General features: G+C 40.4%; 1 protein-coding gene across 4 annotated transcripts in view; it reads left to right on the top strand.

Annotated features, from left to right (window-relative positions):
* Positions 1-13,063, top strand: part of LOC128688116 (uncharacterized) — a 71,630-nt gene extending 58,567 nt beyond the window's left edge. For all 4 annotated transcript variants that reach the window (XM_070086592.1, XM_070086593.1, XM_070086594.1 and 1 more), the window contains 5 exons: positions 8-129; positions 3,539-3,677; positions 9,151-9,290; positions 9,765-9,963; positions 10,900-13,063. In XM_070086592.1, coding sequence (XP_069942693.1) covers positions 8-129; positions 3,539-3,677; positions 9,151-9,290; positions 9,765-9,963; positions 10,900-11,068 — 769 coding nt within the window. In that variant the 3' untranslated portion in view covers positions 11,069-13,063. The remainder of the gene's footprint in view (positions 1-7; positions 130-3,538; positions 3,678-9,150; positions 9,291-9,764; positions 9,964-10,899) is intronic.
* Positions 13,064-25,560: the final 12,497 nt, after the last annotated feature.

The following is a 25,560-nucleotide window of genomic DNA, read 5'->3' on the forward strand; positions in this document are numbered from 1 at the left end:
ATTTTAGCTCCGCACTCGGTATTGGTGGCGGGGGCGGCAGTGGCAGCAGTGGCGGCAGTGGCAGCAGTGGAGGCAGTTTCGGCGGCAGTGGTGGCAGTTTCGGCGGCGGCATCGATGGCGGAAGGAATGGTAAATAATTTTTTTTGTCGTGGACATTTAAATTTAACCCCTAACAATGTACTTCTTAGTCAACAGCAATACTTCTTATTCTGGGGTTCTGAAGAGTGTGTGAACCTTTGTTTACTGTGTTGAATAACATTGTCTTGCGTAAGACACAATGGTTATGCCTTGTTGTCTTGCCTAACATACAATGATTCTACCTTAGATGAATAAGATATATGTGCAACACTTAGGTATCTTTATTGTGGAGATGTTTCGCTAAAGTGCGGCTTCATGAATCCAATACAGAGAATAATTCCTGGAGGCGGTGGAAGATATGAGGAAGTAGTTTGAGGTGATCAGTCCCTCAGCCTCGACAGTGATCAGTCCCTCAGCCTCGACAGTGATCAGTCCCTCAGCCTCGACAGTGATCAGTCCCTCAGCCTCGACAGTGATCAGTCCCTCAGCCTCGACAGTGATCAGTCCCTCAGCCTCGACAGTGATCAGTCCCTCAGCCTCGACAGTGATCAGTCCCTCAGCCTCGACAGTGATCAATCCCTCAGCCGTGTTATATTTACTATATGTAGTTTTATTGTTTGCACTGTTGAGTGTGTAGTCTTCACCTCAAAGCCCAGACCTAGATAATGTGTATTACATCTCAGGATTAAACTTACGACAGCCCACTAATACTCAAGTACCTATTTACTGTTAGGTGAAAAGTAGACTAACTCATACGCCTCGTCCTGCCCATAATTAGTTCTCTGGTCCTTTTGTCTGTGTGTAGAACGCTCAGCATTCTTTATATATACGCCGAGAGAAATACATGTCTGTGTATTTCTCTCAGAGACATACCATACCCCCGGCCGGGATTGAACCCGCGGTCATAGAGTCTCAAAACTCCAGCCCGTCGCGTTAGCCACTAGACCAGCTAGCCACAATAAGATTCATCCAACTAGGTATATTTCTACACCATAGGAAGGTTAGCACAGGCACCTCTGTGACCACAAATGCAAGTTTTTACAGACGAATCTCCAGCTAGCGTGGCCGTGACGAACTCTAGCTCAAGTCCCTTCACTGCCGTCAACATGACTCAAGAAATCGTAATGACACGATTGCAAACAAACCATACCCCCGGCCGGGATTGAACCCGCGGTCATAGAGTCTTCCTATGGTGTAGAAATATACCTAGTTGGATGAATCTTATTGTGGCTAGCTGGTCTAGTGGCTAACGCGACGGGCTGGAGTTTTGAGACTCTATGACCGCGGGTTCAATCCCGGCCGGGGGTATGGTTTGTTTGCAATCGTGTCATTACGATTTCTTGAGTCTCAGAGACATGCTAATTGGGTGGTTAAGGGGGAGGAGAGTTTGAATCCTATCGACTACACTAGGGGTATTAAGACATCACTAGGAATTACAGTAAACTCTCATCTTATATACGCTGAGAGATATACACCTTTCAGAGTATATATAATTAACCAGGACAGGCTTCCTGGCACGGGCCTTAATCTTTCGATGACCCGAAAAACATATCCTGTGTGATATATTAATTTTATTTTGCCTTTAATTCGTAAAAAAAATTGTGATAGATCTTCGTAACTAAAATAAGTCGTCCTGTTTAACTTTATTGAGGTTACTTTAAACACAAGTTACAACATAATCCAGTTGTAAAAATCGCAACTTGCTCAATGAACCTGTATAGAAAGTCACTAACTTCAGTAACACGGACGGGTTGCAACTAGCGTAGTCTGGGGTAAAATACCGTACTTTCCGCACTGTTTTCTATAAGCTGTGAAGCACCAATAGTTTTCTTTCATCAAAAAATATATTTTACTTTCAAGGGGTAACGCACCTAGGAAAATGTAAGTTTATCTAGGCACTGGTACACACGAGAACAATTATCATACATAGTGCAAATTGCCTAAGAAACCCCCCTTTCCCTCCCCCCAAAAAAGTCAGAGCTGGTGACTTATTTCCAATGGGAGATGATCAGGTTCGATCCAAGGAAAGGAAGGACAGGCTCATTTTTTTTGGATCAAGAGCCCCTCATCTGCATTAAGACACCTCTCTGTAAGGGTTTAATATCATTAATGTTCTTGCATATATTACATCAGACTATATATAATACCTGTCCTAGTTATTAGTCAAACACAGAGGATGCCCCGTGGACTGGTGGCTAAAACTGTAGCTTCACACGGCTAGGGTGCAGGTGCGATTCCCGGAGAAGGTAGAAACATTGGGCATGTTTCTTAACACCGGTCGTCTATGTTCCCCATCAGTAGAATGGGTACCTGGGTGTTAGTTGACTGGTGTGGGTCGCATCCTGGGACAAAACTGACCTAATTTGCCAGAAATACTCTGCATAACAAGCAGCTTTCTATACAGCAGTATGTCATTGTTGTCAGCTAGGACTCTATACCTTGTACATGTACCTGTAGAAATAAATATATTATTATTATTATTATATATATATATATACCGAAAGGAGTATTTCTCTCAGTACAGAATGTATTCCCTATGGGGTATATTTTTCACAGGGTATATATCCTGAGTGTATGTATGCAAGGTATATAGCTAGTGGCAAAAGTGGTTAAAGTGCAGCCTAGTGTAGTAGATAGGATTTAAACCCCATTAACCAAGTTTAACCCAGTCAAACACTGGATATATACATCGAGAGGTTTATTTCTCTCACCGTGTATATGCTGAGAATTTACTTTAATCCCCATTTTAGGCATTAAAATATTCTCATCTGGTGAAGAGGGTATGCGCGTGCCTAATAAGATGAATGGGTCAACTAGGCCGAGTTCCCTTAAAAAATAGGCTTTTCCAAGTTTTTTGTATTTAACATAGTGATAGATATATTTTTTCACTGACAGTTATGCAGAAAATTTTATTTTTGGAAAAAATCTAAATTAAAAACCTCAGCTAACCTTTATAACCCTAGTGCTGTTGATAGACTTTAAATTCCATTAACCAACCATCTCGACAATAACTTAGATGAAATGTCTACTAATGAGAGCAAGGAATAAGGTCACAAATACCTATTATTTTACACTGATAAAGTATTTCGCGGTACCTTGATGCTGCTGCTGAAAAGCTCTTGATTCAAGGAAGTGATGCTAGCCCTCCCTTTTCCTGGAATCCAATCTTATTGCCTCCCCTACCCTTGGCATTCTCTGACACCTTCAGGTTCAGCATCTCCCATTGAATATAACAAGAGAAATAGTGTATAAATAATAATAATAACAAAAAATGAGGACCTATCGATATATATCTCTCTCTAATATGTCCCTCTAGTTCATGACCCTCAGACTGCATGTTCACAATATGAAAGACACACACACACACACACACACACACACTAGGCTCTCCACAAGAGCTATTACCTAGCCTGACTTTCACCAAGTCGTTGCCCTAACCTTTCTTCATTCTCCGCAATAGAGTGCTTCCGGTTGGTGGAAATGGAGATAGCACTAGAGGGTCGCGTCGTCCGTGATAGCTGGACTGCGGCCGATATCCGGGAGTGTGAGGAAAGGTGCGAGCGCTCTAGGCTCTTCACCTGCAAGTCTTTCTCGTTCAGGTAAGAAGCGGAACGACTGAGGGTTATGACGATAGACCGACGCTAGAGAAATGCTGAACATGTGATATGATCATGATGAGAGAAATAACCCGGAGAGTCAGTAGGGTCAATAAAAACACTGACTTGGAAGGGCGCAGAATGAGAGGACATAGATGAAATGTAAACATTTAGATGAGAAAGTGCGAGGGAAAAAGACTAGACTATACAAATGGAAAGTAAATACCTAGATGAGTAAGCGAGAGGGAGCATAACAAAGAGACACAAATGACAAAAAAACATGCATCTAGATGAATACATGGAAGGAAGCAAGACTGTGGAAAAGAAAGGCACAGTGGTAAATACGTAGAGTAAGTGGGAGGGATCAGGGGCTACAGGTGGAAGCCCAATATCCACACAAGTCAAGGAAACATTTAAAAACACTTTTCAGTGTGATGTTGTTAAAGAAGTGGAAGGGGCCAGGGAGCGACACCACCGAGACTCCCTCCGTATACAAACTCAAAAGTACATACAACTAAGCATAACTTCGTCGATCCATCTAAACATAAGAGGAAGACTCAAGAACTAGAACTCTATCAATGTAAACTCAACGAGAAACACGCATACACAGTAGTGCAAACATGAGCCCCTTGAAGAGAAAGTGCTTGGAGGCAGGACGCAGCACTTCCTTTATAAGAGCTGATCACAAGCGGTGATACAAAGCCAGCGACACACTCCCTGGCCTTTCTCTTATTCATTGTGCTCAGGAAATAATAAAATGCCTTCGTTTATATTTAAAAGTTATGAATATTATACATTCTTGAAGGGGTATATATATGACATTAATACTAATACCTTGTGGACTTGGATTCCTCGTAGCACTTTTATAAATAACAACTAATTTCAACGGTGCCCCGTGGCCTGGTGGCTAAAGCTCTCGCTTCACACGGCGAGGGTAGAAACATTGCGCGTGTTTCCTTACACCGGTTGTCTATGTTCCCATCAGTAAAATGGGTACCTGGGAGTTAGTCAACTGGTGTGGGTCGCATTCTGGGACAAAACTGATCTAATTTGCCCGAAATGCTCAGCATAACAATCTGCTTTCTATATAGTAGTATGTCACTGATGTCAGCTAGGACTGTACACATTGTACATGTACTTGTAGAAATAAAAATATTTATATTATTATTATTATTATTATTATTATTATTATTATTATTATTATTATTTGTTAATTACATGGAGAGAAAACATAATGAAAATGGATTTGAAAATATCTTAGCATGTTTGGATATGAAGGATTATAATATATACTCTAATAATTTTTTACTTATAAAATCTTGTCCTTACTTTCAACTATCGTTTACATCTCTCATTAAAATACACAAATCCTCGTGTGATATAGGTAGTTGTTTTACGGAGTGAACCAGTAAAACAAGAGGAGGCCTCGGTCAGATTCCCAAAACCCCACTGAGTTGGCAATTAAATGGCTTAGACTTGTGTCACAATACATTTCCTTCATGAAATAAATCCTTTCTTCCTGGAGCATTCAGTGGCAGGATCTGTGATTATGTCGACACTTTATCTTGTGCTCGTGAGGACGCTTCATAAACCAGATTTTCTTTACACATGTCTATGTTGGCCATAGTTTCTTTATTGGTGCAAGTGAAGAAACTAGAGGATACTGGGATGTACGGCAGGTGGTAGTGAAGGGGAGGTGCTGTCGTTGGGTAGGTGGGGGTGGTGAGGGCAGGGGGTAGTGGTGCTGGTGGTGGTGATGGTGGTGAAGGATAGGTGGTGATAGTGGTGGTGTAGGACAGATAGTGGTGGTGGTGTAGGGCAGGTGGTAGTGGTGTAGGGCTAGTGATGGTGTAGGGCAGGTGGTAGTGGTGTAGGGCAGGTGGTAGTGGTGTAGGGCAGATGTTGATTGTGATGGTGTAGGACAGGTGGGGATGTCATTAGACCTCTGTCTTTTCATAACAAAGGTCTAATGCCTCAGAAAACATTACCTATCATAAAAATTTAGTTTCTTCCCACTTACGACACAAAATCTCTAGTTCAGACTAAGAAACACGTCAACGAGACGCTTTGTCTATCACTGTTCTTCCCAGTTACCGGATCTCAAGTCTCAGATTCATAAGAACATTAGAACCCAAGAACTGAAGAGCGTTCTAGTAGAGTTATGCTCATCCCTCCGTATATAAGGGAAATTACCAACAGACGACTGGATGCCTTCAAGAACAAACTTTGCATGCTCCTCTTAAACTTGTGATCAGGAAGTCTGTAATATATGCATTTGAAACGTAATAAGTTAATACCAACAGCCTCGTTAAAATTATATATGTATATATATATATATATATATATATATATATATATATATATATATATATATATATATATATATATATATATATATATATATATTTACTACATTCAAAAGAAAGCGCCAGACACCATGATCGTGACAGGATAAGCTTCACTCAGGAGGCCTAGTCTGAGAAAGACTAGAAGGAGTGATGACCTCCGGACCCACCTACAGATAACCTATGGATACACGATGTCATCCATGGAAGACCGGTCCTAGGAATTGTTTTTCTGTAAGACTGAATTAGTTTAGGTTTCATAAAGCTACAAAAGTGTATATTTAACCATAAATATCACTGGTGGTACGTGAGTGAAACGGTTGCCTACTCACATCCAATTTTTTCAAAGCCTTTATATATAAAGTCAGTAAAGCATCGCTACACTTTGCGTGGAGATGAAGCGGTAAAGAAACTCTCTTGACTCACACCAGGTTTAAGACGTTGCCAACACAATCCAGACAGCATGCAAAAACCTGTTACACAAGATGCATGGTCTTAAGGGAAACACGAAAGTAAGAGTAATTATAAAATAATAATAATAATAATAATAATAATAATAATAATAATAATAATAATATTATTATTATTATTATTATTATTATTATTATTATTATTATTATTATTATTATTAATAATAATAATAATAAATAATATGAAAATAATATAATAAAAATGATATTTAAAGCATCATGAACACTTATCAATACTGAATAATAACTCACGTGGAGACAGAAACTTATAAGATTAATTGTTCTGTATATTTTGACCCCCTTCTAGGATCCTCTTCAGCAGATGAAGAGGATCCTAGAAGGGGGTCGAAGTATACAGATCAATTAATTTCCTGAGTTTCTGTCTCCATGTGAGTTATTAATGAGCAATAATAATAATAATAATAATAATAATAATAATAATAATAATAATAATAATAATAATAATAATAATAATAATAGTAATTACAATAATTAATAAATAATAATGCATTCGCATTTATAAATTTAAATTACTTTTGATACTAAATTTAAGACTCGCAATTAATTTCCCCAAAAGTCCTAAACTTTAATAGGTTGTAGTTTAAAAGGCTATAAAGATATCCCTTTTCTTCCTTTCTCTTTATTCTCTTCTTCCTACATCTCTTCTTTATTAATATTTTTATTACTGCCAAACTGGCATTATTTTTTTTTTATTATCACACTGGCCGATTCCCACCAAGGCAGGGTGGCCCGAAAAAGAAAAACTTTCACCATCATTCACTCCATCACTGTCTTGCCAGAAGGGTGCTTTACACTACAGTTTTTAAACTGCAACATTAACACCCCTCCTTCAGAGTGCAGGCACTGTACTTCCCATCTCCAGGACTCAAGTCTGGCCTGCCGGTTTCCCTGAACCCCTTCATAAATGTTACTTTGCTCACACTCCAACAGCACGTCAATTATTAAAAACCATTTGTCTCCATTCACTCCTATCAAACACGCTCACACATGCCTGCTGGAAGTCCAAGCCCCTCGCACACAAAACCTCCTTTACCCCCTCCCTCCAACCTTTCCTAGGCCGACCCCTACCCCGCCTTCCTTCCACTACAGACTGATACACTCTTGAAGTTATTCTGTTTCGCTCCATTCTCTCCACATGTCCGAACCACCTCAACAACCCTTCCTCAGCCCTCTGGACAACAGTTTTGGTAATCCCGCATTATTATATGATTAAAATAAATCCGAAGTGGGTAAACAAATGGCCCAAGAACTAGGAACTGAAAAGGTAAACAGGAGTACATCTGAATTTATTGCCTCATCTGTTGCAAGAATATTTAGGACTTTTGCTTAATATGTCTGATATCTTATTTTCATTAATAAAGTGCCCTGACCTATCACTATACGTACGAGTAGTTTTGGCAGATGCATATATAATGATCTGAGTAAACACATGTGGTCAGCCTTATGGTCATTTTCTTGAGCACTCCTGTGTTTCACTGTCCACTCATTGAATAACCAGACTAGTGCATATAAACCCAGGAAACACACTCGGGTAAAGCCAGGTTAAAACACTATTGTGAACCATAATAGGAAATCGTTTATACGAGTACAAAGACGGGTAGACCAGCAGGTGGAATTGCCAATAGAGACATACTGAGGTATAAGAGAACCAGTAGTATAAATAGGCAAAATAAAGGTAATAGGAGGCTATGTAATGGAGAATAAAACATACAAAAGGGGCATGATTAATGTTTATGCACATTAGTAGAAATAGGAGGAAGGAAGGACAGAGGAAGCAGTTTGGACAGAAGAGACATATAAGCGGACAGTTAAGGGATATCTGGGGACAGGTGTGATGAAAGGAGACGCAGGTTCTTGGGTAGGCAAAGGAGGGAAGGCTGGAGGGCAGGTTGGAAGGAGGGTATGAGGGCAGGCAGGAGAGGTTCTCACAAGACACGCTGGTATGTAGGTCGTGTCTCCCGGAGATAACTTTCACCTAGGCTGTATTATTACCCCGAGGGAAGACGCTCTACTTCTATAGAGCTTAATGCAGTGTGATATACCTATACAACCCTTGAGCTACCCACCCAAGGCTGACCTGTGACAGCGACAGGAAGAAGCTCACTTTTGTCGCTAGTGGAACACTCATCCATCCCTACTGCAGCAGGTTTGCTATGGAAAGTGTGAACATCCGCAATTATATCAGTGTTTAAATGTAATAGTGGGAACCAGTGAATAATTTCAGTGTTGACATATAAATTGAAGAACTCCTCCTCCTCCTCCTCCTCCTCCTCCTCCTCCTCTTCCTCCTCCTCCTCCTCCTCCTCCTCCTCCTTCTCTTTCTCCTTCTCCTCCTCCTCCTCGTCTTCCTGGATTTAATGTTGATGAACACAGCATAAAACGTAAAGAATTTTTTCCGACTCTTCAGAACACATGATCCGAGAAACTTGCTGCAAATTTATATTAATATTCCAGCCTCTAACTATGGCCCAGACAAAAACTAAAATTAGCATTAAAAATTAAGACTTATTATTGTAATTATTATTAGTTATTACTACTGCTGCTACTAAATATAGTAATAATAATAATAATAATAATAATAATAATAATAATAATAATAATAATAATAATAATAATAATCGTCATCCCTGGTGTTATAAGGTACGACAGGGACTCAAGGAGGCGCGTCAACTGCTTCCTAAGTGACCAAGAACACAGAGACCTCACAACCTACAACCTGATCCATCAGAAGGATTCCGATTTCTACGAGCGACGCATCTACGACAGGGAGTGCAGCGTTGGTAAGTTGGCTGGAGAGAGAGAAAGAGAGAGAGAGAGAGAGAGAGAGAGAGAGAGAGAGAGAGAGAGAGAGAGAGAGAGAGAGAGAGAGAGAGAGAGAGAGAGAGAGAGAGAGAGAGATAAAGAGAGAGATAGATAGATAGATAGATAGATAGATAGATAGAGAGAGAGAGAGAGAGAGAGAGAGAGAGAGAGAGAGAGAGAGAGAGAGAGAGAGAGAGAGAGAGAGAGAGAGAGATGATGATGATGATGATGAAACAGTCACAATGTTTTGGCTGGAACATTCATCCAGAATCCGCGCAATTAGAAGAGGAGCCTTATTACGACGTTTCGGTCCGTCCTGAATAATTGTCACGCTCCAGTTGTGACCTGACGATAGCCAAGTAAGGACCGAAACACAATCATAATGTTCCTCTCCTAATTATAGGTTTTTTTGGGCAGACATGCAGCCTTCAAAGCTCCCCCTTCCCCTACAGACGATGGTGACTATGAGAACCAGTACTCCCCTGGGGAAGGAATGGCGGTAGTGACGGGAGTCCGCTGTTACCGCGACCACTGCAGGATGCACCGTCAGGGTGGCTACTACTTCTGCGAGGTCGACCACACCGGCGCTTGGGACTACTGCTGTAGGCCACGCCAGCGGTGTGGTTATTCTGAAGACTACCCGACCCCATGGTAAGTCCCGTTACACTGCAGCCACAACACCGGAAAACTTACGTGCTGGTCAGAACACTGCTGGTGTTATAATTCTTCATAATTAAAAAATCTCCAGTGAAATGAACATAGAGTTAATAATAATAATTAATAATAATAATCATAATACAACTTACTGAGGCATTTTTCTGAACTTCTCTTGGAGTTGACTTCCTAAATATTAACGCCACCAACTACAAGGTAGATTTATGATCGTAACAGGACAGGTAGACAGTGGGATCATGTGACTCCTGTGTTGTCAGGTGGTGGTATTAGATGCCAACTTGTCGGTATCTATTACCACGTCAGTACTCACAGAAGCGCTTGGAAATTCACTATTTTTTTCACAGTAGTTGTTCTGAATATTGTGATATCACCTGTTTACTGTGACCCACATAAGTCGTGCCTTTTGTAGCATAAGTAAAATTTCACACCACTTTATGAACTCTCATAATATTCACAAAAGTGTCAGAGAATTTTCCCTCGGGTCAGAAGTAATAAAATTTTCGTGGGATTACCCCTGAGAATGTTATTATTTTCGTAATTTTTGTTATTTTTGTTGCTATTGTTGTTATTGTTGTTGTTGTACCCATAACATGCATGGCCGTAAAAATACTTTGATACTTATAGCTTCTCAGTAGTATTAATATTTCTCCTGGTGCCAGTATATTCCTGCAGTATTAAATAAAGTTTCCTACATAACTGTTGTTTAAATTTTTAAGTAACCTTAGCTCAGTATTTTCTTTCCTTGGTAGACTTTCAAGCTGAGATGAACATTTTTTCGAGTTTCTTTAAACTTGTCTTGTCATTTTACCCCATTACGTTAGTGGGGGGGGGGGGGCCCGGGGAGGTTATCTTTATTCATGTGTATAAGTTACATATCAGTGTACAGTTGATTAGGGATATATTTCTTGGCAGGTGCTATGTAGGTCGAGTGGGACGTGATCAGTGGAGGCCCTGCAACTATCAAGGACGACTTCGAGAATATTTACACGAGGGTCCGCACCCTGATGCGGACGACAACTTTACCACTGAGATCCCAGTGACTACTACCCTCATCGAACTTCTCGATCTGAATCTAGGATAAACTACCCTTGAAGTACCGTGTCTCAAATCCTTGTGGAAGCTGCAACCACAGGTGATAATGTTTCTCATCTGCTCATGTGATAAATTTCCTATGTTTGGCGAAAGTGCCAAACTAATTAGAGGATTTCGTTCCAGATTCTAAGTAAGGATACTAACGTGGAATCTCTATATATAACAGAAATTTCAAAGGTCTTTGACCACAAAAAACTACTTTGAAGATTTTACAGTGACGTGAAAACAAATAAATGAAAACCACTATATAACAAGATAAAGAATCCGTATCATTAGGCAGTGTCCCATAATTTCAGGTGAAGAGGCCGTTTGAGATTCTGTAAAGATACATTAATTTGTGTAAAAGAAGTTGATTGGGGTTCACGCTTACATGACGTATTGGTTACTCAGTATCTTTATATTCTGCATTCCAACACAACATAGATAGAAATATGTTATACGTTCGCTTTGCTCTCTTCACCTTTCCATCGGCTACCACACTGATTCCTTTAGATTATTTTTGTTTACAGTTCAAACACTAGAAATTACTGACCAGACAGCAACGCTAGCTGAATGTTGTGCTCTGGTCACCACGAGTTCTGTGTTGATACGCTTAACTCCAACCTTGATCCATGAGGATGACTGGCACCAGTGGGAAGATTTGACGTTGAGAGTTTCTGACACCAGTTTGGATTCTTGATAATGTCTGACACCAGTATGTTCTTCTGAGGACACAAAGCTACGATTTTCTGGTGCCTCCTCTTACTGCTCGTATTCACTATATATGTAACGGATAGGTCAAATAGTATTCTTTTTTGAAATGAGGTAGAATTCATTAACAGTGCAGCAGTTTCTTATCCTTACTACGAATATTTACTTTTTCATAGCTCTTCAAGGTATTAAAAATTTGAAACGACGAAAAGCCCAGAGCTGCCCAGAGTTGCCCAGGTTCTGCCAGACGAAAGGGATTTGTTTGTTGTTGTTTGTAAAGGACGAGATGTAGCGGTTGTGTCTAGCTGTACAGGAGGTCAGTAACATTCCTGTGGAGCAGTAGTGCCAACAACCTTGCATATCCTCCACACCTTCCAGCCTTAATACCTCTAACACACACACGCACACACACAAACACATACGCAGTGAAAAAATAGTAACATAATATAATTCGCGGTTTTCAGACATTGTATTAAATAATTTAAAAATATATAGACAAATTAAGCACGCCTGTGACTGCTAGAGGGTATTATTCCTCATATAATCATGGTAAAGTGCTAAACCAGTAAGGATCATATAGTCCAGGAGACCTTCAACATTATAAAGACTCCCTGCTTGAAGACGAACTTATAACCAGATAAGCTTTTAACGTTTGACGAAATATTCTTCCCCGCGGCTCTCTCTGTTAAGAATTATAACTGTAAACGGATATTTTCGGTGGTTCCCCAGTGACGTATGTACGTTACCAGTAGATGTCTTCTTCACAGGAGTGATCACAGTAGTGTGGTTCTCCAGTGACCTGTGCATCACCAACAAACGTCTCCTTCACAGGAGTGCTCACAGTAGAATCAGTTTGCAAAGAAAAACCAATTTAATAATGGTCCATTAAGGGCCGATACGCTATTTAGGATTTCCTCCCTTAAGTTTGCGTTATTTGTGAATTGTTCCAGCCACGGCATTGTGACTTATTCTTCTTGAAAATGGTGTTCATAGCCATGCCACAGGGAATGTAAAACCAAAGTCAAAACATGGTTAGAGCAAGGTCAGTTCGAAAGGCAAATAACACTTATCTACAAAATATGATCTCGGTTAGTGTTCATAGCAGTGAAGAAAACTGAGAGTATGACAGGAACACAGTATTAAGGTCAGTGTTGGTGTGAATCATATCCCCCACAACCCGACCGTGCTTTCCCCTAGTATTCTGCTCCTCCCTTCTTACTATGCTGGTGCACCACACACTACTACTTAACGTAGTTCAGATGCGCGCAAAGCTTTATTTCAAAGAGATGTTGCAGAAGAAATTAGCGACAGAGCTAATCAAAGAACGATACAGAGAAAAGTAGAACTAAGAGCTGAGAAGAGTATCGCGCCTCAGCCAACTGAGGCTAGTGACCTCAGTCCTAGTGACCTGAATGAGGCTCTGGGGGGGCACCCGGATGGCACTCCTTACATCAGCTATACCTGAACGTGTAGCTACGGAAGATAAACTAGAAAAAGAAGTCGTAGTAAGTCTCAACAACTGCAAAATATGTAGGTAAAATAAAAATATCCAATGATATGTTTCAGAATAGCTATTATAGGTAAGTGAGTTGAACTACAATGACTGAAAATACATAAAATGCATTCGATGGTAAACTGGAGGAATTGAAGAGACAGGAGTCACCTACGGGAGTCAACAATTGTAAATATAAATAAGTCAAGGATAAAGCTCGAAAACATTTCTGTATAAATAAAGCGGTAGGCTTCTGGAATAGAAGTAATATATATTTAAGCCAATAAGAACTTAAGAGCAAGTTTCCAGCGGTTATAACTACTGGAAACATTTTTTAGGTTAAAAATATGCTGGCAGGCAGTCAGATGGGCAGATAAGAAGGCTGTTGAAGGTCTTTTCTCAATATTATTTATGCTGTAACACCAGGCGCTGTATGAACCCAAATGATCTATCTTATAGTGGCTGGTGAATGGAATGTGGGAGGCGGGGGAGGAGGTAATCAGATTTAATTCTAGGAAGAGAGCGAGTCTTCACCAGCATCAAGGTACCATCCTCCCCTCCCCTTCTTGAAGGAAGGTTGTTTTTAAGCTTGGTATGCGTTTTAATACATCCCAGACGTCGCTCAGAGGCGCCTGGAGGAGCAATAAAATTCCTGTGCCTCATACTCTGAACATAATTAATCTAGAAAAACGAAGACAAAGGCAAAATTCAACGTTTCCTTTGGAAACCAAGCTTTATCAAATTAATCAAGAGTACTCGGAACACGTGAGAGGACGTTAGGAGAGGACAGTAGGAGAGGAGAGGGTCACCTGAGCCCGTAAATAACGCAAAGGGGAAAAGAATATCTCCTCAATTAGTAGTTTTTCTTGCAACATTGCACACGGCCATGAGTCTTGTCACAGAGGTGTGCTAAAGCTTCCTCATTTAGTCCTGACACAGCAGCATTACAAGCACCTGAAGATTACTTTTTAAAGATTTAAATTCGAGAAACTTCAAGCTGATTAGCTGTCAAAGAAACTTCGACAGTCGAGGAAGAGATTGTAGAGGGAAGGTTGGTCACAAACCTTGACCTCCTCTGTTGATGTGGCTTTGATCCAAAGATTTGTTTGGTACTATTAGATTAGATATTGTGCTTAGAGACAGTTATAGATCTAAGTCATGGTTGTGTGATGGAAAATGTTCACTTACCAGCTGATGTACATATTCTTTGTCCTTTGACACTGGTGCAAGTGTCTAGTGAAAGCTGGTAATTTTTCATTGCTCATTCTTCAGTGTTTGAATGTTTTTACTATTCAGTGTTTTTTACCGTATTAGATTTTAATTCATCCTTTTGATATCATCAAATTGCATGAGTTAATAAAAAATCATATACGACGTTGACGTAATACATGAATTTGATCTACTATGTAAACACTTAATTTTGATATCAAAGAAAAAGTATCTACAAGTAAAGGATCATTTACTGATAATATATAATATATAACACAACTGACTAAAAGATGCATCTGCATTATTTTTCTTACATTTTCTATATATATATATATATATATATATATATATATATATATATATATATATATATATATATATATATATATATATATATATATATAACCCAATAAAGCCAATCAATGTGACTTATTTGTAATAAGGCCTATATGTCCTCTTCTCCAGCATGTAACATAGAAACACAACACCTAGGTACCTCTTTCCTCTTAAGTGATGATAAAACATTCAAGCCAACAGTTACACATTCTTATGTTTCGAAGCATCTGTTGATGTCCTTCTAAGTTAAAGTTTTAGATTTAAGATTTACCCTTGTCTGTGATGTTTGTGGTATTTTAATAGATTTATTACTTCCAATATAAAGTCTTACAGTTTCCGAGATGTAGCTTAGGTTCTATGGCAGCAGGAAGCTACGGAAATGGGTAAAAAATTAAACATTGTTCACTAATATATATATATATATATATATATATATATATATATATATATATATATATATATATATATATATATATATATATATATATATATATATATATATATATATATATATATAAATAAATAATCATATGCATTCCGCTTAATGCCTAACGATTAAATATTTTTTTTTCAATAATGCCTGACATGTAGTTCATTAGAACTTTGGGAATTAAACAAATATTAAATACACAAAGCTGTTTTTCACTAAAACCTTCATGATAAATTTAACATGTCTTGTAAAATAATAATTTTCGCAGTGTGAGTTGCTCTGGTAATTGGGGTTGAAAACCTATCGACTGCACCAGGGTCATTAATGTTTAACGTGAATACTACTATCACTCCTACTACTACTACTACTACTACTACTACTACTATTACTACTACTACTATTATTACTACTACTACTACTATTACTACTACTACTACTACTACTACTATTACTACTACTACTACTACTACTATTACTACTACTACTACTATTACTACTACTACTACTACTACTACTACTACTACTACTACTACTACTATTACTACTACTACTACTATTACTACTACTACTACTATTACTACTACTACTACTACTACTACTACTACTAATAATAATAATAATAATGTTAATCCTGGACACAAGAACATTAACAAGCACAACAACAACGCATGTAATAACAATGGTGATAATATTTTTAATTATGGTAACAATAAACAAAGTAGAGGTAGTTTTATACGAATACAAAATACATAACTTAGTCAGGTTATGAGAATGTTTGATGAATAAGAAATTATATGAACTGACTTTCATCATCGTTCCATCATTAACTGTTTTGTGTTATGGAAATGACACACAGCGTACACACACACACACACACACACACACACACACACACACACACACACACACACACACATACACAACGCAACTGAGCAACCTATACTACAACCCACTCACTGTTCCCTCTGCCACCAATCCCCATATCACAAACCTCACCCCAACAGCTGTCCCTTATGGGCATTCTGACCCCACCCCCATCAACACAAACCCCACCTACACCACAGCCCCATATAGGCCCCCACCAAGGCTCTCGCTCCCCCAACCCCAATATTCTTGCATGACCACAATGATAGAAAAGAAACTAAAGGTTTGGTACACAAACGCGGATGGAATAATGAATAAACATGAGGAGTGGAATGAAAGAATCAGTGAAAAATCCCCAGACATCATAGCAGTCACAGAAACAAAACTCGCTGAGACAATAACAGACACAATCTTCCCAACAGGATATCAGATCCTGAGGAAAGATAGGAGTAGAGGGGGAGGAGGGGTTGCACTGCTCATAAAACACCGATGGGGATTTGAGGAAATGGAAGGCATGGACATGATTGGAGAAAGAGACTACATTGTAGGTACAATTCAGTCCGGAGAACATAAAGTAGTCATTGGAGTGATGTATAACCCACCACAGAACTGCAGGAGGCCAAGAGAGGAGTACGAAGTAAACAACAGGGTGATGGTGGACACACTGGCTGAGGTGGCAAGAAGAGCTCACTCGAGCAGAGCAAAGTTACTGGTAATGGGCGATTTCAACCACAGGGAGATCGACTGGGAAAACCTGGAGCCACATGGGGGTCCCGAAACATGGAGAGCCAAGATGATGGATGTGGTACTTGAAAACCTCATGCATCAACATGTCAGGGACACAACCAGAGAGAGAGGGGAGGATGAGCCAGCAAGACTGGATCTTGTGTTCACCCTGAGCAGTTCAGACATTGAGGACATCACTTATGAGAGGCCCCTTGGAGCTAGCGATCATGTGGTTCTGAGTTTTGACTATATAGTAGAGTTACAAGTGGAGAAGGTAACAGGAACTGAAGGGGAAAGGCCAAACTATAAAAGGGGGGACTACACAGGTATGAGAAACTTCCTGCAGGAGGTTCAGTGGGACAGAGAAATGGTAGGAAAATCAGTAAACGAGATGATGGAATATGTGGCAACAAAGTGCAAGGAGGCAGAGGAAAGTTTTGTTCCCAAGGGAAACGGAAATAATAGGAAGACCAAAACGAGTCCTTGGTTTACCCGAAGGTGTAGGGAGGCAAAAACTAAGTGCAACAGAGAATGGAAAAGGTACAGGAGGCATAGGACCCAGGAAAACAAGGAGATTAGTAGAAGAGCCAGAAACGAGTATGCACAGATAAGGAGGGAGGCCCAGCGACAGTATGAAAACGACATAGCATCGAAAGTCAAATCTGACCCGAAACTGCTGTATAGCCACATTAGGAGGAAGACAACAGTCAAGGACCAGGTGATAAGGCTGAGGAAAGAAGGTGGAGAACTCACAAGAAACGATCAAGAGGTATGTGAGGAGCTCAACACGAGATTTAAGGAAGTATTTACAGTAGAGACATGAAGGACTCTGGGGGGACAGACCAGATGGGGACACCAGCAAGGAATACACCAACAAGTGTTGGACGACATACATACAGATGAGGAGGAGGTGAAGAAACTGCTAAGGGACATCGATACCTCAAAGGCAATGGGACCAGACATCTCCCCGTGGGTCCTTAGAGAGGGAGCAGATATGTTGTGCGTGCCACTTACCACAATCTTCAACACATCCCTGGAAACTGGGCAACTACCTGAGGTATGGAAGACGGCAAATGTAGTTCCCATTTTTAAAAAAAGAGACAGAAAAGAGGCACTAAACTATAGACCTGTGTCATTGACGTGTATAGTATGCAAAATTATGGAGAAGATTATCAGGAGGAGAGTGGTGGAGCACCTGGAACGGAACAGGAGTATAAATGCCAACCAGCACGGATTCACGGAAGGCAAATCCTGTGTCACAAACCTTCTGGAGTTTTATGATAAAATAACAGAAGTAAGACAAGAGAGAGAGGGGTGGGTTGATTGCATCTTCTTGGACTGCAAGAAGGCCTTTGACACAGTTCCTCACAAGAGATTAGTGCAGAAGCTAGAGCATCAGGCGCATATAACAGGAAGGGCACTGCAATGGATCAGAGAATACCTGACAGGGAGGCAACAACGAGTCATGGTACGTAATGATGTATCACAGTGGGCACCTGTGACGAGCGGGGTCCCACAGGGGTCGGTCCTAGGACCAGTGCTATTTTTGGTATATGTGAACGACATGACGGAAGGGTTAGACTCAGAAGTGTCCCTGTTTGCAGATGATGTGAAGTTAATGAGGAGAATTAAATCTGATGAGGACCAGGCAGGACTTCAAAGAGACCTGGACAGACTGGACACCTGGTCCAGCAAATGGCTTCTCGAATTTAATCCTGCCAAATGCAAAGTCATGAAGATGGGGGAGGGGCACAGAAGACCACAGACAGAGTATAGGCTAGGTGGCCAAAGACTGCAAACCTCACTCAAGGAGAAAGATCTTGGGGTGAGTATAACACCGAGCATGTCTCCGGAAGCACACATCAATCAGATAACTGCTGCAGCATATGGGCGCCTGGCAAACCTGAGAACAGCATTCCGATACCTTAGTAAGGAATCATTCAAGACACTGTACACCGTGTATGTCAGGCCCATACTGGAGTATGCAGCACCTGTTTGGAACCCGCACTTGATAAAGCACGTCAAGAAACTAGAGAAATTACAAAGGTTTGCGACAAGGTTAGTTCCAGAGCTAAGGGGAATGTCCTATGAGGAAAGATTAAGGGAAATCGGCCTGACCACACTGGAGGACAGGAGGGTCAGGGGAGACATGATAACAACATATAAAATACTGCGTGGAATAGACAAGGTGGACAAAGACAGGATGTTCCAGGGAGGGGACACAGAAACAAGAGGCCACAATTGGAAGTTGAAGACACAAATGAGTCAGAGAGATAGTAGGAAGTATTTCTTCAGTCATAGAGTTGTAAGGCAGTGGAATAGCCTAGAAAAGGACGTAGTGGAGGCAGGAACCATACACAGTTTTAAGACGAGGTTTGATAAAGCTCATGGAGCGGGGAGAGAGAGGGCCTAGTAGCAACCGGTGAAGAGGCGGGGCCAGGAGCTAGGACTCGACCCCTGCAACCACAAATAGGTGAGTACAAATAGGTGAGTACAGCGTACACACACACACGCGCGCGCGCGCTTATAACATACCATATATATCGTATAAGTGGCTAAATTCGGTAATATATAATCAAAATCCAACCTGAACACTGGTCGGCTTCTTTAGCTTCAAACAATGACAGTCATGCATATAAACAATAGAATGGTTTGAATTCATTATACAATGTAACAACTATATGAGATATTGAAATATTACAGTGTTACCACACTAACATATAACCTTTCTTTTAATTCATTTGGATCAACAAACTTCTCGACAGTTGTCTGACTGGTTGATGATGCTCAGTGACTGTCGACGACACAAGTGTCATTAAGGATGCATATCATAACCGGTCAGTAATACTTAATACCTATAGAAGGAATTAAACTCTCAGCATATTTACACCGAGACACATTTACACCGTGACGTATACATACGTATACGGTATGTGTATGTATATATACGTATTCATACATATACCATGACGTATACATACCTATACGTCAAGGTATATGTATGTAAGTATCCTGTGTTTGGGTGATGTGTTGAGATGAACCAGCACCGCTCAGGCTTGCAAAGCGGTTATCAGGGCAAAGACTTGAAGGTGAACTGCTCTAACCTTCACCTGTGACTTTGAACTTCTGGATCCCACTAAAACTGAGTCGCTCCTGGGGAAATGACGGAAACTCCTCCTGCTGTTTCTCATTCGACAGAAATATCGTAAAGGTTCTCATTTTTTTAACGAACAGTTTTTTTAGTACAGCGACCTATTTGTGGCTGGGGGGGGAGAGGTCATGTCTCTGCTCCTGCGTGTGTGGGGGCGTGCCTGTCTATAATTACCTATTTGCATTAACGACCACCCGAGTACACAAGTGTGTATAATGTATGCGTTATTATTTATTTGTTGTTGCAAAAACACTTTTTTTTATATAATACTCGCGTCTATTCGCGTCTTGTTCCTTTTTTTAATTGAGTTATCATACATTTTTAAAGTTCACAGGTGTGGCCCCCATAACCACCACCTGGAACAGCACAAAGTCTTTCCAGGATACATTATCTAATACCCTTTCTGTAATTTTTTAATTGAAATTTAGTTTCTTCTATGTCCTAATACTGGTGCCAAGATACCTTCTCTGTTATTTTGTTTATCCGGTATAAATTTGCATGTATAGTGTGTGTGTGTGTGTGTGTGTATGTGTGTGTATGTGTGTGTGTGTGTGTGTGTGTGTGTACGTTACTGTGTCCGTATGGTGGAGTACCCACCGATGTCTGCTTACCTATTTATGTTTCAAGGGATCGAGTCTCAGCTCCTGACTCCAGTTTTTAAGCTACGTTGGCCGGCATTACCACTCTCATTCCACGTACCTTGTAATGCTCTCCTTGAAACTGTACAAGAAAATATGTGACTATTTGTGAATGCATACATTTATTTTTTTATTATTTAAAATGGAAAATAGTACTAACCAATTATGTGATAAGCAGAATAACTCTTTTAAATCCCATATGATGTGACCCAATATAACACGATCACTTCTTATTGAAATCACCATTGGATAACTACCTACTTTGCATTGATATCTCCAGTGAAGTCTTTCCTATACTGCATTGTAAGAAATTGTGGATAGGTACCTGCTTTGCATTGATATCTCCAGTGAAGTCTTTCCCATACTGCATTGAAAGAAATTGTGGATAGGTACCTACTTTGCATTGATGTCTCCTATTCATTCTTGCCTATATTGCACTGAAGTCACCTATGGATAAATAAGTAAAGATACAGTATTTAATGCATTACAGACTGCTATATATTAATAATACTTTATGCTCACTTGTCTGTATGTTTACTGAAACTCTATACACAAAAGTAGTGTTATATACATATACTTCCAGTTAGGCTTGAGGGCTGGGAGTACACAAATCCTTCCAGATTGCCCTATCAGCTTTCCTATCTTCCTCCGTAGCATCAAATGAGTTAATAAAACAAATTCTTCCCGTGACTTAGCAGGAATACAGTACCCTAGCTACTCCAGTGTCATTACCTAATGAGAGACACTTGCTGCTCAACCACCAAAACCTAGAGCAGAACCGGCCTACAAACAGTGAAGTTGGGATGGTCCCATCGCTGAAAAGGTGCTTGCCAACATGCTTAGTACTGTAACATCAGACAGGGAGACTGCCCATCGCCAGGCTGTGAGCATTCATCACTCTGGGGACTTCAAACAGTTCCCATCTCAGCAATGGGAACTCGCCTCGACCCTAAGACCCTCTGTATTTCAGTGGTTCTCCGCGTGGCTGCCCCAATTCACATGGAATATACGTGTATTTGCAGCAATGCGCAAGCAACCATTATGGTCTACATGGTCTCAACTGTTCCAAAACCAAGAGGTGGCATGCAAGACACAATGAAGTTAACGACATCATAAAGAGAAGCCTTGCTACAGCTGGATGCCCAGCCGAGAGAGAGCCCCGATCAACAGCAGCCAACAATGCTCACAACCCTGCAAATCGCGCCGACGGGATCACCATCTATCCTTGCAAGATGGCAAGTTCTTAGCATGGGACTGTACCTGTATGTCGATGCTGGCTGACACCTACATCCATCACAGTGTCGGGCAACAGGTAGGAGCTGCTGATCACAGGGAGTACAAGATCGGCAAGTACAGAGACATAAGCCAATAGTATAAATTTGTCTCAGTGGGAACAGAGACCTTGGGATCACGGGGAAGAAAACGCCACACGCTTCCGTAAAGAACTAGGTTCCAGACTCATCGACACCACCAGGGACCCAAGGGCGGCCACTTTCATGTTCCAGCGCCTCATCATGGTCATCCAGAGAGTAAATGCTTGTTGCATACTTAGTTTGTGTCCGGCTTCGGAGGAGCCGGACGCAAGCCAAGGAGGAGATTCATAATCTTTGATGAGAGAGAGAGAGAGAGAGAGAGAGAGAGAGAGAGAGAGAGAGTCAGTGTAAACTGCAAGATTCCTCTTGTCAAGTTAAACATCCGCCACAAATGTCTCATTATATATAATTGAATCTCGTTAACTGTTGAAATAATAACCAACCCGACACTTCCTCTCTTAAGCTTTAGCATTCTTATCTAATTTTCTTGACCCTGACACATAATTTTTGACCTAACATAATCCTCCTAGCCGGGAAATAAATATCGTAGCCCTAATTGTCCCAACTATGACATTTTCTTCTTATCCTTGACTTAATCTCTCTATCCCTAACATAATTTTGTTCCTGATTTAATCTTCAGATCCTTGATATTGTCTAATTTCGAAAATAATACGATTTGCTGTTTTTTCTCTTATTCTCATTTTTCTATTGTATTATATTCAGAGAGATTATTAAACTGCTCTTGAGACATTTCATCTTTGTCACTCTCTATATATACACTGAGAGATGTATTTGTCTCAGTGTATATATGCTGAGAGAGTTTACTATAATCTCTGTTCTAGGGATTAATATATTTTTATCCGGTGGTGAACGGGTTTCGTGTAGATTTTAATGTTTCTAGTGTAGTCGAGTGCATTTAAACTTCATTGAATAATCAACCAGCTTCATCTACGCCGGACTAAATCTTCTGTGGTCATGACCTGACTAAGTCACTGGTGGACGTATTGGACCTGGACCTGACTAATACTCTCGTAGATGCAGAGGACCTGGTTGAAACCTGGAGAAGGGGTGTCCTGGACCTGGTTATTACGCTGGTGTGTGTGTATGTGTGTGTGTGTGTGTGTGTGTGTGTGTGTGTGTGTGTGTGTGTACTGAATTTGACTGAAGACCTGGTGGATGTACGGGAAATGACTGTACACAACCTTGTGCGTGTAAAGAACCAGGTAGATGAGGATGACCTAGTGGATGTATGGGACCTGACTGAAGACCTGGTTGATGTAATGGACCCGATTCAGGACCTGGTGGATGTAGTGGACCTGAATCAAGACCTGGTGGATGTGTGGGACCTAACTAAAGACCTGGTGGATGTAATGGACCTGACTCAGGACCTGGTTTATGTGGTGAATCTGACTCAGGACCTGTACATCCACACGCATGCAGTGTTCACATATCCTGGAGAGAGTGCTGAAGCATTCTTTGGTCCACATTATCCAACGCAAAAACGATGGCGTGGCGAGGATCTCTGAAACATTGAGGACATTCCTCCTCCTGCATACTAACCTCGTAAGCAGCCAGTTCCTTCCTTCTCTCTCTTTTTCCCTATGCACCAATAGTCCATCGCTCTCTGGATCTTCCTTAATAAACACGCCTCTTCCCTTTCTCGATGTTTCTCGTTAATGGCCTTCGTGCTCTTGATATTTCTCCTTTCCCACGTTCTTCACTCTCTTGATCCTCTTCTTTGGCCACCATCCTCCGATCTTTCGATTTTTTTCTTCGGCAATCTTATTCGTTCTGCTGTGTTTTTTATTAGCCACCCTCATTATTCTCTTAATTATTTTCTTAGGTCTTATGTGATCATTCTCTTTAGCTAACCATTTTGACTGGTGCCCAAATTCACGTATTGCACAATTTTCAATACAAACTCCATTGCCATATTTGTTCGACTATTTCCCAGATATTATTGGCAATGTTTGCTACGTTCAAAGGATTTCCTGTCTTCACTTATGAGAACTTATTCCTTCCATGTGACAGGATTACCTAGAAAGCAGAAAAAATAGTTCAATAGCTCAATATACGGGGAAGTGAAAAGTATAAGCAACAGACATGTAGACGGATACGGAGAAAGTATACTTGGGTTAGACGCAGTAATGTCTAACACCATATATATACATACAAGCGGTGCTAAACATGTGTAGCAGTAATGCTGGCTTAAGGAATTACTTGGAGTGTACAAGTAATTCCTTACTGTCCTCTACTGTACACATGTGTCTTTTTCCACAGTCTAGTGGGACAGTTAATTACATTAATTCCGAGATGTTTCCGTTTTATCCTGGAATACAGCATGACCTCATACATAATATACACTAAATGTTGATTTGGAGTACTTTAGCGAACTTTGGTATCTGTACTTATTATACTACAGGACTTGTAAGGACACATTAGCTCCTTGCTTTATATGGCTGAAACATTATATACTACTTAAAAAATGAGAAGGGTAGATATGAAAGGTGGTGGAATGATTGGAAAGGAGAAAGCTGCTGGCTTGCCGGAAGAGACATCCAGCCAGGCAGCCAGGCAGCCAGGCAGCAGGGTCAATGCCTGAGACTTGACACTCGAAAGAGGCAGGAAGGAAGGGCGTGCTCGGTTTGTGGAAAACCGAGAAAGATGAGGGGATTTTCTCTTTCATTTTTCCTCCTTTTCTTTTTTCTGTTACTTTTTGTTCTCTCTCTCCCTCTCTCTCTCTCTGTTTCTGTATCTCTCAGTAAGTTACCCAGCAAATATGAATTAAGACAGGTCATGTGTACCCTTTGATAACACATCACACCGTTGGAGAGTTACAAAACTTATGCAAGCAACAGTTGAGTATATTTAAGAGGATGCAATTCCCACTACGCATGTTTATGAATAGCTTCCAAGTCAGTATCAGAAAGCAACAAATCTGTGCCATGCCTGAAGGAAAAGTTGGCGTGGGTGATCACTGTGAGAAACTGGAACCGTCGGGTTGAATTTACAGAACGTGTAAACGTGTCTATCACGTTTTCCTATTTGGAAAGAGAAAACTTGTTGGAAATTGACTTTGAATTGAGTATCAGTGTAAAAAAAATGCAATTTATATAATATTTATTGTCAAAAATATACGTAGTTTACGGCGACAGTGTGTTGCAGTATTGCCATATCAACAGTGACCACCTGTGTATGGATACTTAGAAATTAGATGTAAAGCATAAACTACCACTGTGGAAAAAAATGGTAACACTGAAAAGACGTCTCTATTTACATTTGAACTTATAGATGAATTTAGCGCATGTAAATATTAAACTGGGAAGTCAAATCCAGCAGCAAAGTAATCTATGCAAGTAAATAATAATGTGCTAGAGGCTTAAAACATTCATGTGAGGAACAAATATATATTCAGAAAAATAGTTCAGAGAACCGACAAGTTGCTAAATTAGATACATTTGCAACACTTGGGTATCTTTATTGGGAAAACGTTTCAGTCCCTCAGCCAGGCTGAGGGACTGAATTACCTCAAACTCCTTCTGATCTTCACCATTCTTCTTTGTAAAGGACTGATGAAGCCACTGAGTGATGAAACGCTTCCTCATTAAAGGTACCCAAGTCTTGCACATGTG

Source organism: Cherax quadricarinatus, chromosome 19 (genome assembly GCF_038502225.1).
Source record: "Cherax quadricarinatus isolate ZL_2023a chromosome 19, ASM3850222v1, whole genome shotgun sequence".
Lineage (NCBI taxonomy): Eukaryota > Metazoa > Arthropoda > Malacostraca > Decapoda > Parastacidae > Cherax > Cherax quadricarinatus.